General features: G+C 59.9%; 1 protein-coding gene across 1 annotated transcript; it reads right to left on the bottom strand.

Annotated features, from left to right (window-relative positions):
- Positions 1–1997: 1997 nt before the first annotated feature.
- On the bottom strand, positions 1998–15666 carry MFNG (MFNG O-fucosylpeptide 3-beta-N-acetylglucosaminyltransferase). The gene is made up of 8 exons (XM_054574418.1): positions 15245–15666; positions 10436–10484; positions 9970–10072; positions 9400–9553; positions 6389–6474; positions 5961–6126; positions 4151–4236; positions 1998–2952 (listed from the first exon to the last, which is right to left on the bottom strand). The coding sequence occupies exons 1-8, from the start codon at positions 15494–15496 to the stop codon at positions 2886–2888; spliced, it is 963 nt and encodes a 320-aa protein (XP_054430393.1). The 5' UTR covers positions 15497–15666; the 3' UTR covers positions 1998–2885.
- Positions 15667–16762: the final 1096 nt, after the last annotated feature.

The raw sequence follows: 16762 nt of genomic DNA, 5'->3' as shown, positions 1-16762 counted from the left end.
CAGTGCGGGCAGAGGTCCTGGCCCCACTCCCAGGAGAAGCCAGTGGCCAGCGTGCCGGAGCCAGCAGTGGGGAGGCCAGCGAGGACACTGCTTTGGTAAAGCAGGTGGGATGGATGATGGCTGGGACCTGGGTGGTGGCGTGGAGGTGACAGCCAGGCCAGCACCCCTGCCAGCACCCCTGCCACCCCCTTTCACAGCCGAGGACCCTGCGCTCAGAGAGGGCAGGGGGTGATGTTTACTGAGACGCTGCCTGTGCCAGGAGCTTTCTGTGGAGTCTCCAGAGACCACGCAGCTCACTGCTTAGAAGTCACTGTGCCTGTTTAACAGGTGACACCTGTGCATATTGGAGTCGCCTGCCCAGGTGTGTAGAACAGGAGATGGGAAGGAGGGTGGAGCCAGGCCTGGTAAGGGTCCTCGACCCTCCAGAGTCGCCCCACCCTGAGATGACCTCTGCAGGGCCAGGTCCCCTCAAATCTTGGCTCTGGCACCCAGAAGCCCTGTGACCTGGACTAAGGGACCCTCTCTGTGCCTCAGTTTTACAATCTGTAAAATGGGAATAATGTTTGACCATGGGGCACAGCAAGACCAAGGCGGGTAGTCCAACCTTGCCCCTACTCCCACCCACAGCGTCGCCCTAGCACCTAGTACGGGCAGCGGCAAACTCTCGCATATAGACCCACAGAGGGTTAAACCCGGACTCCTGCCTCCATCCCAATTCTGGTCCTTGCTGACTCCACTCCCCTCCCTCCAGCAGCTATTCTGGGACAATGGAGGCGGCAGATGGCCTGTTCCCTCCACTCGACCCTCAGAATCGAGAACAGCTCACGAGTCTGCTGCTGCTTCTAAAAGCAGGCGGGCAGGCAGCCCTCCGCGTACAGAGATGGGAGGACATCGTGCTGCCTCCACAGGCTGCAGGGCCAGGGGCCACGCCTCCTCAGCTCACACCCCACCAACCCAGCATCAGGTTGGCCCAGAGAGGAAAGAGGCTTTGGAAGAGTCCGAGTGCTCTGGCTTGGCACCTGACTGGCTGTGTGACCCCCAGCACCCAGGGGGCCCTTGCGGGGGCTCAGGCTCCTCCCAGAAATCAGGGGCTGAGGCTCTGGTGTCCGGTGGTTCCAGACAGAGTTGCCATAGAGACAAGGCCCATCAGCGGCTGGAGGGTGTGCTCCAAAGGAGCCCCTCCACCCCTTAGGATCTCTCCTCCCTCCTCCCCCAGCCCAGAGCCCCGCTGATGCGGGGGTGGGAGGAGAGGGAAGGGACCTAGTCCTCCCCAGCCACGCACCACCGGGCCTGAAATTTTCCCATGGCCACTTCACTCATTCCTCCAACTCTTTGGGACCTGAAATTCTAAAGGCACTTGCATTTATCCAGCTCCCCCCTTGGCTGTCAAATTGCCCCTTTATCCGACACCAGAGGCTGAACCCCTCAGCTCCGAGTTCCATTCTGCCTCCCTGGATTCTCTGGCCACCCCCAGTCCAGGCCCTGAGGGCAGATAAATGGAGGAATAGCTCCCGCACACCCCAAGGCATGCATGTACTGACACATGTGTACATATACACACATGTGACAGGGGCATACATACACCACACATGAGCCTCCTGCACAGGCATGTGCAGAAGGGTACATGCCACACACATTCCTTGTCACACCGCAACTCACGCAGTAAAGGCAGTGGCCGTTCACTGAGTCAGGCACCTTTCCCTAAGCCAGGCTCTGTGCTGTGCCCTTTGGACACAGTCCTCTCTCACCCAGGCATCAGCCTGTGAAGAAGGTATTCTTTTTCTCCTCTACAAGGACAGAAACCCCTGTGCAGACAGGCTAGTGAGGCCACGTGGGTTCCCCAAGGCTACACGCCCACCGAGGGCAGAGCGAGGATGTGCAGCTCGGGACCCAAATCAACAGGGCCGTCACCACCACAACAGATGGATCAAAGACCCTGCTCCAGTCAGGAACATATGGCTGTGTGTAACAAAAAAACCAGGCCAAGAGAGGCTTGAACAAATAAGGATTTAATTTTCTTACAGACCCAGATGCTAGATGGACAGGTGTGGCCGACAGTCTGGGCTTTTCCTTCAAGGCAGCAAAGTGGCTGCCCAGATCCAGACATTGCATCCACATTCACAGCAGGAAGACAGCGCGCAGGGCTGCCGAACTTTCCCTAGGATCCTCTCTATCGGCTTTGGTTAGCTCACACTAGCAGAGGGCTCGGACTCAGGCAGAGCTGGGGCACACGGTAGCTCCTAACGGCCAGGGAAGCTGAGCAAGTGAGCAAAGGATTATCGGGCGGGCCGGGACCTGGTGACGATCCGTGATCTGACCTGGGCAGGCGGATGCGCCAAACAAAACTGGGTTCTGCCAGCAGGGGGTGGGGAGCGGGGAGCGGGAGACCAGTCAGTAAAAGCTGCATCTGTCACAGACCCTGCCTTCTGCCCCCGTTCCCCCTAGGTCCCCTCAGTGGTTGGGGTCCAGCCAAGGGATTCAGGAGTGGGTGGCTCAGTGCTGGACCCCACGAGAATGACTGAGAGACCAGGCCTGGGGGCGGGGGCCGCACCCCGCTCAGGGGCCCATGTCATTCTCTGAGGGTTAGGACTCCTGAGCCCCAGCCCAGCTCAAAGCCCCCCACCCTGTTCATTTCAACCACCCAGGGCCCATGGGAGCCCAGCCCCTGGGGCCTCTCTGGCCCTCACCCAGTCCCTGGTCCCCACTTCCTGGGAGTCAGAGATGCTTTCACCCCCAGTCACCATCCAGCCCTGGGCTCGCCCACCACCTGGAGGCCCTGCCGGGGACTACCCAGCCCCGGGCACTTGCCACAGGCCCTCAAGGCTGCCTTGGGAGGCGAGGGACAGCAGAGTCCTCAGCTCAACAGCAGCCCAGCAGTTCAGGGCTCATCGGGCCACCAGCCGTGGGCACCAAGGAGTTTCTGGGTAGAGGAGACAATGTAGGGAGCGAAACCTGTGGGGAGACCAGAAACGGACAAGACTGTCACCCCGCTCCTATGCTCCTCCCCATGGGCCCCTAGGGGGGCGCACGTCGCAAAGACGGTTTGGAGTAGGCGCTCTCCGCCTCCGCACTGCTGACACTCGGGCCTGCTAATTCTTCACTGCGGGGATGGTCTGCGCATTGTAGGATGCTTAGCGGCGTCCCTGGACTCTACCCACGAGATGCCAGTAGCATGTCCCTGAGTCATAACATCCAAAAATGTCTCCAGACACGGACGAACGTCCTCAGGGGGCAAAATGGCCCCTGGTGGAGAACCACTGGTTCAGAGCGACTTTAAAGGCCCAGAGAAGCCATAAAGAGCTCAGCGGAGACTGGCCCATCTGACCCCGCAGAGCTGAGTCCCCAGGTGGCTTCAGCCCAATGGGCAGAAACCCATGGATACCAGAATCTTCAGGCTGAGAGAACTTAACATCGATCCCCAGCCTCTGGGCAGGATAGCCATCAATGGCATATCCCTGCTGATGGGGAGCTCACCCCATTAGAAGGCTGCCTCTCGGCCCCGCAGCCCTCGGAATAGCTGTGGGCCTTCTGCCCCCAGACAGGCAGCTCTGCAGGGCCTCAGAGCCAGGGGTGCTGCTTTCGTGGTGGGTACACACTTCAGAGGGATCCAAAGTCCAGACACAAAGCCTTAGGGGGGACGGGAGTCCTCTGTGACCTCCCCAATGAATTTGACACCCCTGCTCCTATCTTCCCTCACCTTCCAGTTATACTGTCTTCCTTAACGTCCATGAACAGGTCTTGTCCCCCCTGCCATTGTATATTACAGGCTGTGCTCTAAGCTGCTCTACAGCAATTAGGGGTGGAGCTGAATGGCCCTAACCAACCTGTGGCCAGTTTGGGGGCGGAACCGGAAGGTGCCCAGGTGACATCTTAGTCCCTATTCCAACCCTCCACCCATTGAAAAGAACCATTGAAGAGTATCAAGGAAACAAAGAGCCTAGAGAAGATCAAATAAAAATTCCCCATCAGCACCTGGAGGTTCACAGCAAGCCAGTGGTGGAGCAGGGACTGAAATCCATGCCCTTCCCTCCCCGCTGGGTGCGGTCAGCCCGGGGCCTCTCTCACACCCCTCCCTCCCGGCTCCCCCACCTCTGGGGCCCTGGGCTCAGGCCCCATTCCTCCCATTGTACAGTTTCAGCCCCTGACCCACCTGGAAGGGTCCTCTTCGGGGGAGAAGGGGCCCTGTAGCTTAATGACATTGAGCTTCCCCTCAAAGACGCCGTAGCTGAGGGTGACCTGGGCAGGGAGAAGCAGAGGAGAGAGGGAAGGGCTCGGGGCTGCTCCCCTGGGGACCCCCAAGGGGGCAGAACCGGAGGGAGCAGGAAGGCACACAAGGCATTGTGAGGGCGCAGGAGCCTGCCCCTGCGCCCAAAGGCCCATCAGCACTGGGTGCTTCACTGGGGAGCCTGCCCTCCCCCTGCCCAAGTACTTTAAGTTTGTAGAGCCCCTTCAGGCCAAAATCCCACCTGTGCTCCCACAGTCCCAGTCACCTGGGAAGCTGCAGTGATTCCTCATCTGCAGGCTGGGAAACTGAGGTTCAAGAGGGAAGGCACCTTTCCGGCAAGTTGTGTGCTGAGCGGAGGCTTCCTGAAACTCACTGTGGGGCCCGGGAAGTCCCCCACCCCCCACCCCAGAGCCTCGGGTTCTCCATTAGCAACGAGGACGTGGGAATAATGACCCCAGTCGAGAGACTGTCAGGGACAGTGGTTACAAACTGGCTTAGGGGCCACCCAACCAAGGTTCGAATCTCCCTCTGCCATGTACTAGCTGTGTGCCATGGCTAGTTCCACTCTCTGGGCCTCAGTTTCTCCATCTGTAGAATGGCAATAACGTTAGTACCAACCTCATGTGAATCCTGTGAGGCACCAGAGAGTTAAAGAAGATAAAGCCCCAAGTGCAGTGCTGGGCACTGTGGGTGCCCTGGAAACCCCATTAGGGTGTCCTGGTTTTGGCTGCCCAAAATCTGCCCCCCTTTCCTGGCCTCGGGCCCTAAGATCCTAACGGGACCAACCCTACACCCCAGTTCCAGGCCTCACCGATGTAGACTAACTCTAGGCACTGCTGGGAGATAGGTGATGTGACCCGGGCAGCCACCTGAACAGTGAGCGCCAGACGTGGCATCTCGCAGAAGGAGGTGCTCTCCTCCTCGGGCCGAGAGAAACCTGGGCCTGCCACCTTGCCCACAAGGGCACGAGCCTGCCTGGGCCGAGGTCCGCGTGGGGGAAGGCGCATGAAAGAGGAGCAGAGTCCCCGCACCAGGCCCATCCAGATCAGCAAGTCAAGCCCAGCCCTCAGCTTCTCACATGCGCGGGCCGTAACTGCCCTTTTTTGTTTATCCGGTCTGTGATGCTTTGCTACCACTTCGGGTAGAAAGGGTTCTGACTCGCACTCTTGGGTGGCAGATCCCAGCGGTCTCCCAGCCTGGACCACCCACAGGGCTGGAAACCCAGGGGCCAGAGAAGAGCATCTGTCTGCAAGGCAGTGCCCATGGGACCTCGGCAGAGTCATTACCTGCCGGGTGGGGGGACGCGGCCCACCCCTTCCCGAGCCTGACACTGCGCTTGAGTGTCCTCGCTGAAGACCTGGTCCCTCCCAGTAACACCTGGGTTGGGAGGAACAGCAGCGAGCAGTGAGCAGGGAAGCTCTGATGAAGATAGGGCCTGCTGGCAGGCAAGGCTGGAAGGGACAGGCCAGGCCCCTTCGGGGGGCTGTGGGGAGGGTGGGAGACTGAAGAAAGGAGAGAGGGGCAGGAGGGAAGGCAAGCTTCATCCCGTCTGCGCAGGCCCTTCCAGCTGGCACTCGGGGACCAGAGCACAGAATTTTAGCTTCACACCCTTGAGGTCTGAAGGTGGAGAGTCACTGTTTGCCCTTAAAGGGGTACTTTGCCTCAGTTTCCCTGTCTCTAGGGGACAGCTCAACCCACAAACACCTCCCCCACTGCCACCCGCGCCGAGGCTCACCTGCTCCAGGAGCTGAGCAGCTCCCAGCAGCTGCAGGGTCTCCAGGTGGGAGTGGAAGAGGGGGCTGGGCTGCAGGTGGCCCCCCAGCTTGCACTCAATTATGTAGCCCACAGTGCAGTCGTCAGGCAGCCGGATGAGCGCAGATGTGTCCACGAAGCGGTGGCCGCTGAGAGACAGAGCCGTGCTATGGCCACCGCCCTGCACCCTCAACACCTAGGGCCCCCCCTGCCTCCCCTCCGTGGGGACCGGCTGGCAGAGCAGAGCTCAGCTCCAGCATCTGTCTCCTCCTGCGTACTGTGTGACCTCCCAAGCACTGGCTCAAGTCCTCCCTGTTGCAAAGCACCTCCCCCCCGCCACACACACACACCAGGCACCACCAGCTCTCAGCACCTCCCACCCTCCCCAACCCACCTGGGGTCTCTGCTCACCTGGCCCATGGCACCATCTTTAAAGCCAGTTTGCGGTTGATGCAGAAGCCAGCACCCCCGGTGGCGAACCAGAACTGTACCAGCCTCTGGGAGCGGGGGAGAGCCAAGGCACAGAGTGAGCCAGGGTGGGGGTGGGGGTGGGGGGGGCAACAGCCAGGCCACGCCTCACCCCCAGCCAGCCTGGCCCCAAAGCTTTTTATTTCATACTTCCGTAGAGCCCCGCTACAGCCTAACGTTATCATGCCCATTTTATAGACAAGGAAACCAAGGCCCAAAATCACATAGCCAATTAAGAGTGATAAGGACACCAATTAGACCCCAGTCTGGTGGGGTTCTGGTTAAAGAGGGCATGTGTGCTGTCTGTCCGTCCTGCTCACCTTACCCCTTTCCCCAGAGAAATGTCTACACCTTAGCCCATGTGGTTGGGAGGGGCTGCCAATCAGCACCTGCTCCCCCAGGCCACAGAGGCGGGCAGGTGCCCCAGAGACGACCACAGGGCCACACACACCCCTTGACCCAGTGATTGGCTCAGCAACAGGCACATGACTTAGGCCAGCCAAGCAGAGTCCTTTCCGGAGCTTTCTGTGCTAACCTTGAGGAAGAGGCGTTCCCACCAGGCCCCCAGCTATAATCCTGAGGCCACCTGCACGGGGACACCTACACTGACTGTCCTGCCAGCCGTAGCTCCCGGGCCTGAGAAAGCTCTTCCACAAAAGGAGAGAATGAGACCCCTCCCTGAGTAAAGAGAGGACAGGCAGGCCTGTGAGCCCCCGAGGCCAGCAAACCCCTTGGCAGCTCAATCTCAGGAACCAATAACATCCCTTGGCGATTTAAACCACTTTCTGCGCCTGCCCATCATCACCGAGGCCCCTTCTAGCTCCTCCGTGAGGCCCGTGAATTCGCCCATGAATCCTCCTACGGCTTTAGAGAAGCGCTGGGCCCTTTCAGCTGCACCATCTCTTGGTCAAACAAGTTCCCCCAGGCCTCCTCCTCCCCAGCGCACAGTGGTTGCTTCACTGACGCACGTTGCAGTGCGTTGCACCTGCCCTGATGCAGCAGTGAAAAGACCCCCCGGTGGACAGTCGGGAAGCTTGATACTGGGTCCCATGCTTCCTTCACTCTGAGAAAGTCACTGCCCTTCTCTGGACCTGAGTTGTCTCTTGTGAGTGCAACCCGTGAGTGTCACCTGTGAGTTGGCCCTACGTTCTGAAATCGGATGGTTCTCCTGGCCCAGAAACGTCCCCCTGCTGAAAACCTCTATGAGCCTGGTTCTGGATACGCTGCCCTCTTAGAGGTCAGGCTCAATGAGGCAGAACGAATGGCTTCTTAAGGACCTAACACACAGGAGGTGTCTAATAAATGTTCAATGAATTAACGGGTGCATGGCCTCTGCTCCCAGATGATTATAGCAACCGCGGCAGCGACAACAGAACTGCCAAATCCTGAGCACTGATTGCGCTGAGCTCCTTGCTAAGGGCGATGCCGCAGATGAGGTGGCCCAGGTGCACAGGAGTGAGGCCACCGGCCCGAGGTCCCAGAGCTGGGACTAACTCCAAGTCAGAGCTCTTGCCCTTTTGGCTGGGTCACCCTGGAGGACCCCGGGGTCTGACCAGGCCAGGGCACCTGGGGGCAGAGTCTTAGCATGCCACTGGCAGGGCATGCGCCACGGAGGGCAGGCACCCCGCGCACTGTGGGGGACCGGGCCTGGGTGTGCCCTGCAGGGCGCAGAACCCACGCGGGAAGACCGGGGCCCGGAGAGGAGGGCTGAGCCCCGTGGGTACTGGTTGCTAACACTTACCAGTGTCTGTTACATACCAGGCCCCATTCCAAGCACCAGGATGGAGGCCACTCAACTCTCTTTTTGCTCACAACCACTCTATGAGGAAGGGGCTATTACTACCCATTTCATAGGTGAGAAAACTGAGTCACAGAATGGGGAGGTGTTTCCATCAAGGTCACAAAGCCGAGAGGTGGCAGAGCTGGTGTGTGAACCCAGGGCATCTGGCTCTAGAGCAGAGCTCACCACCTCCAAGGTCAGGAGGGGCGAGGTGGTGAGGGAGCCTAGGGGTCCCCTCAGCTCACCTGAAATCCACTCAGACACACATCTTGGAGCCCAGGAGGATTTAATTAGGGCTCGGAGGCTCATTAGCTGCTAATTAAGGTTTTGTGTTTCCTGCTCTCTTGGTTTCCCTAGTGAAGCAGATGGTGACCTAGGGAGGGGGCAGCCCCCACACGGCCTCCACACAAGCGGTCCTGGACTTGCCTTTTCCCCGGGACCGACGGAGCCCTAGAGGCCTGGCCTCCCGACACCGAAAGCCTGGTGATGTCCTGGGGACAGGTGGGAAACCAAGCGACATACTCATACTAGGAAACTGTTCGTCTGAGAGTCAAATTCAACAGGTATCCTGGTTTTGTTTGTTTGTTTTCTAAATCCAGCAACCCTAATCAGTGTCCGCCCAGGTCTGGAGTCCACCCAGGCCTGGAGCGGACACTGGAGCTGGGGACCTGTTGTGCCAGGTGTCAAGTCTTCGCACTAGTTAGTGAAGTCTGGAGGAAGGGGGGCCACCGAGGGGAGGGGAGTATTCAGGGATTTGAGCCCCAGCAGTTAGGAGCTGGCCCAGCAGCATCCAGCATTGTAACCACCTGCACAACTACAGGACATGCCAGGTGGCTGGGAGCCCTGCTGTGGAGCCCGGAAGCCTCAGCTCATCCCCACACTCACTCCGTGCCCAGGACAAGCCACCACTCCTCGAGGACCAAGGCCCTGCTGTATGACAGTCTCTCAGCCTTACCAACATTCTCTAAGCCTCCCCATTCCACAGAGGAGACCGAGGATCAGAGACAAAGCCACCAGCCCAAACACACAGCCATGAGGCCCAATCTGAAGCCCAGAGAACCCACCAACTCCTCCTCAGCCCTGCTCGCGGCCTAGCCCCAGACCCAAACCCTGCCCGGCACAAGCTGGGCCCTGGCCAGCGGCCAATGCCCCGAGGCGTCCAGGAGGGACAGACCGTGCGATTGTGCGGCTGCGGCTCAGAGGCGTGGATGGGCCGGTTCAGGCTGGGCCGACCGATGTAGACATCGAGGGTCTGCGGGAGGGATTTTAGCAGCTTCAGCAGCGCCCTTGCGTTTACATAGTTGTCATCATCCACGTGGCAGAACCACCTGTAGGGGTGGCAGGGAGACAGTGAGCTTGGAGGGGGCTTCCCGAGGGCTGCTGCTGGCCACTGTGCCCCTATAATCAATGAACGATCAGTCACAGGGCGGGGTGGCTCACAGCTGTTCTGTGCCAGGCAGTGTCCTGTGTGAGCTCTTGAGGGAGCTGTGCCCGTTTAACCGGTGGGGACTGAGACTCAGAAAGGTTCAGACACTTGCCCCACCCACCCCCACAGCCAGTGAATGGCAGGATTTGAATCTACACAGTCTGCCCAAAGACAAACCACAGGGGGCCCTCCATGGTGACATTCACAGGACCCAGCCAACTTCCCTCTTTCCCTTCTCCCTTTTTCGACACAACACCCCACACGTAAAGTGGCCTGAAGCCAAGGCCACACCTGCCAGCAGCGACCAAGATCACTCACCTCAGCCCACTGCCCAAGAAGGCGTCAAACTCAGCGGCCATCTTGCAAGACAGGGCTGGGTGGCTGTGCTCCGCAGAGCAGTTGGTGACCACAAGGTGGGGCCCTGGAGGAGCAAGGACAAGTCAGAGGCCCCACCCAGCTCCTCCCTCACCGACGTTCTGTGACGACAGGGCAAGGCCTCCGAGGGCCTGGAGAAGTCCCCACACTCCCTTTTGACACACCAGGAAACTGAGGTCAGGGAGGACTGACCTGCCCAGGATGCCAGAGCTCAGGGACAGCTGCGCTGGGACCCAGGTATCCCGGGTCTCGTCTGACATGGTCCCGCCTCACCCGCACCCACCTCCAGGGACAAAGGTTGCTCTCCTCCTGGGCAACAGGGGATCCCCACGTGCCAAGCGTAGCAGCCTTGTTTCCTGGGGACTCCCAAGCCAGGGGACAGCCACCCACCCGGGCCAGGCAGAGTTACCCAGTCTCCCCTGGAGACCTTCATCCGGGCTGTCAGTGAAGACAAATGTCTGCGAAGAAGAGAGAGGAGTGAGGACTGGGCTCGGCCGAAGGCAACAGGGAGGTGGGAGGGGAGCCCCCAGAAACCCACCTGTACATCCCCACCCGGCAGACCTCTGTCATCCTCCAGGGACAGACACACCCCCCTCACAGTCACACACTCCCACAGGGTAACATGACTTTCTCAGGTACGCCCCCCATACCACACACACACACACACACACACACACACAACTGTGGGGCTACAAAAATATTAATACTTTTCCTCCCACCTTCTAAGCTCTTCTAGCTGGGCTAATGATCAAATTAACCTAGCCAGGGTAACAGGAGAAAATCAAAGTTTTTAACACATGCGTGTGGGAAATCCACAGAGGCCTGGAAGCTCCAAAGACAGGGAGGCTGCGCTGGGAAGAGGCGACATGTGGACACAGGAGGAAGCGGGGGGGGGGGATGGGTATTCGATTTCAGAAGTGAGAATGGGCAATTTGCAGGTAGTTGAGAAAGAGCGAACACACATGGCAGGCAAATCTTTGTTGGGGCAACTCAGCCACAGTGAGACACGGTGGGGGCGTGTAGCTAAGAGGCTCGGGGTCCTGCCAGAGCAAGTGGGAATTCTTACGGTGATTCAGCCAGCGCTCCTTCTCACTCAGGGAACGGGGGAGGGTCAAAGGCTCCTCCTGAGTCTTGTTTCTTAATAAACAGCTTAAAATCAATATCCCAGAGAGCAGCTGCAGGGTGGCAAGGCTCTGGTTCCCTTCACAACTGAGCTTTTGTTGACACACAACCTCACTGTGTACTGTACACCAACCCTCACAGGGACCCCAGCGGTCACACAGCCTTGGCAGGACCACACCCTCTTCTACCCCCACCCCCACCCCCCACACACAGAGTTCCATCTGGCTCCTTCACTATCACATAGACCCAACCCTAAACACTGGCAGGAGACGGACTGTGAAAAGACCCACACGTGAGGACCCCGCACCACTTCAGGCGACAGCCACAACCTCCGTAGCTGGGGCCCCGACGCGGCAAGGAAACCTTACCTGCTGGCCCAGTCCCGCCTTCCCAGGCTGGGCAGGCGCCCACCGCTTCCACCCTCCTGGTCCCTGACAAACGCACCAAGCGTGGAGACAGGTGTTGGGATCCATCCCCGTCGCAGATGGCAAAACTGAGGCTGAGGGATTTTAATCCCAGGCTACGTGGTTGGCACGTGCTGAGCTGGGATTCAGATCCACAGGCCTGGGCCCTCTCCCTTGCTCTCCAATCCTGCCATAGCCACGACATCCCCCCCGAGGGGGGTCCCCAGTCTCCAGCCTCAAGACAGAGCTCCCTGCTCCCCCAGACCTGGACTTCCTCTCAGTCTCCCCGTCTTGTGGGGACCCAGCACCTTGGGGTCACCGTGCCTCCTCTCTTTCTCTCACCCCCACCTCATCCAGTCTGTCAGCAAATTCCATCCAGCCAACCTTTAAATGACCCAGGATGCAACCTCTCCCCACCGCCTCCAGGGCCACGCTGCAGGGCAGCCCTCGTCACTCCCGCCTGCTTTGCTGGGGGTCACCTTTTCCTTGGGCTCTGTCCTGCCCCCAACTCCATGTCTGTTTTCAACACAACCCCCAAGGGAGCCAGTAGAATAAGTCAGGCCTTTCTTCACTCCCTGATGAACTTTTACCACCAAAGAGCCACCAGATGGAGGAACTTTCTAGAGTTTGGAGCATGAGCCAAATGGGCCAGGGAATGTCTGTTGATGGGCCAGTAAGCTGGAATGAATCAGTAGGGGAGGGGGAAGGAGGGGTGCCCCAGCAGGGCCTGGGGCCTGGGCAAGACACATGGGAACCCTGAGGTTGGCACGGAGCAGTGGGCAGCTTCCTCTGAGCAAGGGTTACGTGTGATTTGTTTTAAGAGGGGACCCTGACAATGGTTAAAACCTGGCAGGAAAACAAAGGCACAGCAGCCTGCTGGGGGGAGGGAAGGGGTTGGCCAGAGAGCCATCTGCTACAGAGAAGGGGAGATGTGGGGCCTGCGCTGCTCCCCCACCCCTCCCGCCCCAGCCCCGCCCCAGCCTTGGAGGGGACTGTGGAGAAGAGAAAGGCTCGCAAAACGTGCCTCCGCCAGCCCACCCCCACTGCCTGGGACAAAGGCCTGCACACGAGCTGCAGCCGCTGCCACAAAGGCCCACCTGCCACCAGGCCGCCCTTAACCAGCTGGGGCGGGCGCCCAACCCTGGAGTTAACCAGCTCGGGCCCCCTCCTGACAGGCAGAGCCGAGAGAGGCTCCAAGGTCCGCCTCTCCTGTGCAGATGGGGAAACTGAGGGCCAAGGGCACAGAGGCAGATGAGCCAACGGGTGGAGACAAAGAGGAACCAGATGCAATAGCAAAAGTGGGTCACCCTGTGTCCCCTCCTCTTTCTCGTTTGAGCATCCTTCCTCGTTTCAGCCTTGCCTTAAAAGACAAGATTCTAGACTCTGCCCCTTGCACTGGGGGTGAGGGCAGGGATTCCACTGAGTGAATTCATCTCCTTCCTCTGCCTGCTTAATGGTGCTCAGTTTTCTCGCCTGTGAAATGGGTATAGCAAGAGTGTCGGCCGGGGACACTTCCCCCTTTTACCCCTTTAGTTCTGCCTGGTCAAATCGCTCAAGCGAAATACAGCAGACTAACAGGTAAAAACCAAAGTTTAATACCTGCACACAGGGAATTCACAGAAGCATGAAAATTCCAGAACTAGTGAGACTTCTGGATTGAAAAGGCGGAGGCAGGCAATTCCCAGGCAGACAAGGAGGAGCCAACATTTGGTAAACAAATTCTAGCAGCGCCACCGAGAAATAACGGGACAGAACAGGAATCCAGCAAACAGGTTGTGCTCAAATCCTCCCTGCCTGTCACACTTAAGTCAAAGATGCTAAAGTGACTGTGCTAAGGGTCCCTTCCTGAAGCAGGTTCTTCCATCCAAAACTCTTGAGGCAGGAAAGGCAGAGGTCTGAACCTCTTCCTGAGCATGTTGGGCTTTCATTGTTTTCTGTTTGAAATAATCTGCATGGCAGGGCGGCACGGTCTGGGGAGACCAGAATGTGCCACCGACCCCGCAACAGCTGCCGCTCGGGGTGGCTGCGAGGGTTCAGTAGAGCCCTGCCCTGTGACACGCAGCCCCTCCGGTGCTGAGCAGCTGGCAGGTTTTCCCTCTGGCTTCCTGGTTGGCATCTGGGATTGAATTCGGGACACACAGGGGCTGGCTTCTTGCCACTGCCGCTCCTCTGCTGGCCGGGTCCTGCCAGGCCCAGCCACCTTGGCTCTTTCCAAGCAGCTCTGGGACCCCGGGTCTCAGCAGGGAAGGCCAGCGCTTCCTCCTCTCTGGCCTCAGTTTCCTCGTCTTGGACAAGGGCACCGCCATGGTGATCAAGACAAGACAGGAAAGGGCCTCAGACCACGTGAGGCCACACTCCCGGGTACAACAGACACAGCGCCATAAACAGGAAGGCCTGTGGGGAGGGCCAGGCTCAGCGACTTCCGCGACTAAAACCAGAATTGCCCCGAGAGGAGAAGCAGGGCGGGGGGTGGGGTGCGGGGGCGGTGCTCCAGGGAAGAGCCAGGGGTGCTGGGGCCTGGTGGGGAAAGGGTTAACCCAGGGCACTAGGACTTCAGGACTGGGAAATCACTACACGGGTGTCCTCGCCCCAGGGGTCCCTGGCCTCTTCCAGGCATCCTCCCCACCTTCCTTGGTCTCCAGGAGTCCCTAACCCCCTCTGAAGGCTCAGTCACTTCCTTTCCTGAGCCACCCGCCAAAGTATGGGGACAGCACATGTGTGCGCCTGCGCGCGCACCTGCGTGCGTGCGTGTGTGTAAATCTGCCCCTCCACCTCTCCCAGAGACGGTTCCCAACACCCGCAAGCCACTGACTTTGCTTGAGGAGGCACTGGGAGTGGGGAAGAGAAGGGACAGACCCAGCTCGTCAGAGCCGCCTCTGGGGGAAGACAGAAGCCATGAGCTCTTGTCACCCACACACCCCTCATCGACACGTCTAGCACTGACATTTTTGCTGCACGCACACACACGCAGGCACGCACACACAATCCCACCTACTCGGTAGGCCCTACCCTGACCTCCTGCCCACCTCTGCCTCAGCCACCGGGTCACAGCACACACCCTTCCTCCCTCCCTCAGAAACTGCCCCACAGGACATGAGCACAGGAGCTGAGGTGGCCCCCCCTTGGCACACCCTAGGCACCAGAGCCATGGGGGCAGGGGCTGGTAGGGATGCTGAAAGGATGCCCCCTACTCCGGCCTTCTCCCCAGCAGGCCCCACCCAGACGGCCCCCTCCTCAGGGGCTGGGCCTGCTCTCATGGCGCCCAGGGCCTGCGCCGGGGGCAGCCTCGCAGGGGTCACGTCAGCCAGGGCTCCTTCAAGGCCTCTGCCCCAGCTGCCCAACACCCGCCATGGATCGCCCCCAGCGCCAGGCTGGGCCAGGCTGGGCAGGAGAGAAGCCCACACCAGGGTTCACAGGGAACAGAGGAATCCCCAAGAGGGACCCGGAAGCCTGGGTAGCAAGCCCAGCGTGGCGCCTCAAGGAGCCAGAGCCGTGGGCCTGAGGAGCAGTGACTCCAGGCCGAGCGTGGGGCGCAGCCAGGGCCGCAGGGCCCCCTGGATCCTGGGCAGGAGGTGGAATGGGCGGGCAGCCTCTCCCTCGAGGCTGCCAGAGACCCCAACCCAGCAGAGAGGCAGCCACGAGTCCCTCGGGCCAGGGGCCACTCCTGGGGCCCACCGTGACCAGCTTGTCACCTGTTCCCTGGTCCTGGAGACCCACGTGTCGAGCAGCAGCTCCAGGCGAGAGCGGTGGAAGGCACCGGTCGTCTTGACCGCGATGAAGACATCCTGCAGCTGCAGCTCAGGGGGCTGAGGGCTCGGTGGGCTCAGCATGGGGGTCTCCCTGCTCTTCGGGGACCGGCTCAAATGGTACCGAAGGGAGAGGAGCCCCATGCACAGGAGTGTGAGGAGGGCTCCTGCCAGGCCCCTGAGGAGCCGGCACTGCATTGGCTCTGGGACCCCCGACAGCTCAGCCCCCAAATCCCAGCTGGATGGGGTGGGGAAGCTGGTCAGGCAGGGGCCCCGGCGAAGGCAAACGTCTGGCCGGCATCAGGGGCCAGCAAGGAGGGGAGAGGTGGGAACCGGTGCTCTGGCCCCAGAGGCCAAGCCATGGCAGCCCCTCCGCCTCCGCCTCTGCCTCCGCCTCCTTCCACCAGCCCCCCACCTGCTCTGGCTGCCCTCCCGCCACCGAAGCCCAGCGGGCTCTGGGGCTCCTGGCCCCGCCCCTCCCTCCAGCACAGCCCAGAGGCGGGGCCGGCCCAGGGGAGCCCCAGAGGTGGCTGAAAAAGAGGCAGCTGAAGGGACAGCCTCATCCCTGCCAGCAACTGCAGTGGGGGTGGGGACAACAAACCCTCCAAGGCCGGATGGAACAGAGGGACCCTCCTGCCTTCCCACTCCCCAGAGGCTGCCAGCTTAGCTCATCCAACGCCCGTTATTTTATGGTGTCCTGGTATCCAGCCTCGCAGCTTTTGTTCACACTGTTCCTCCTCCTGGATGCTCTCCCCATGCCCTGCCATCCCCATTCATGTCCCCTCCACCAGGCTTAATTCTGTTTAGACGTTAAGGCTCAGCTCAAGGATTTCTTCCTCCAGGAAGCCTTCCAGGATGCCCCCGCCAACTTCCAGGGCCCCCATGGTAGTTTGCTCAGTTTCTTTAGTCTTCACAACAGCACTAGAAGTGCTACTCCCAGGTTAGAGCTGAACACAGAAGGCACAGAATGATCTAAAATGACCCAGCAGCCATTCACAGAGCCAGGCAGACCCCCGGTCTCTGGCCCACAGGAGGCCCCCCGAGGCTGCCTGTCCTGCCATGGCCTGCCATGCCCCATCTCCCTGGGCAGTCGCTATTGCTGCCTCTCTCCCTGCCAGGCCAGTGGACAGACAGAGTGCCTTCTCCTTCCACCGCCCTATCTAGTTTTGCACAAGGTCACTCACATGTCACCCCTCCCCCACTAGAACCCTGCACTGGCTCCCATCTCCCTTTTTGAATAAAAGCTGAAGACCTCACACCAGCCTACAGGCCCTTTGTGAGCCAGCCCCTTGTTACTTCCAACCCCGCCTCCCACAACCTTCCCCTTGCGCCCTCCACTCCAGACCCACTGGGCTTCTGGCCCATCCGGGCACTCACCCACCTCAGGGCCATGGCACGTGCTGTACTGTCCCTGCCTGGGCCTCTCTTGAGAGCCACACATCTCACTCCCTCACCTCCTTCAGG

This window comes from Pteronotus mesoamericanus, unplaced genomic scaffold (assembly GCF_021234165.1).
Source record: "Pteronotus mesoamericanus isolate MK-2021 breed Mesoamerican mustached bat unplaced genomic scaffold, CSHL_Meso_final contig_263, whole genome shotgun sequence".
NCBI lineage: Eukaryota > Metazoa > Chordata > Mammalia > Chiroptera > Mormoopidae > Pteronotus > Pteronotus mesoamericanus.
Note: the sequence above shows the minus strand (reverse complement) of the source record. Positions and strands in the feature narration are given on the sequence as shown.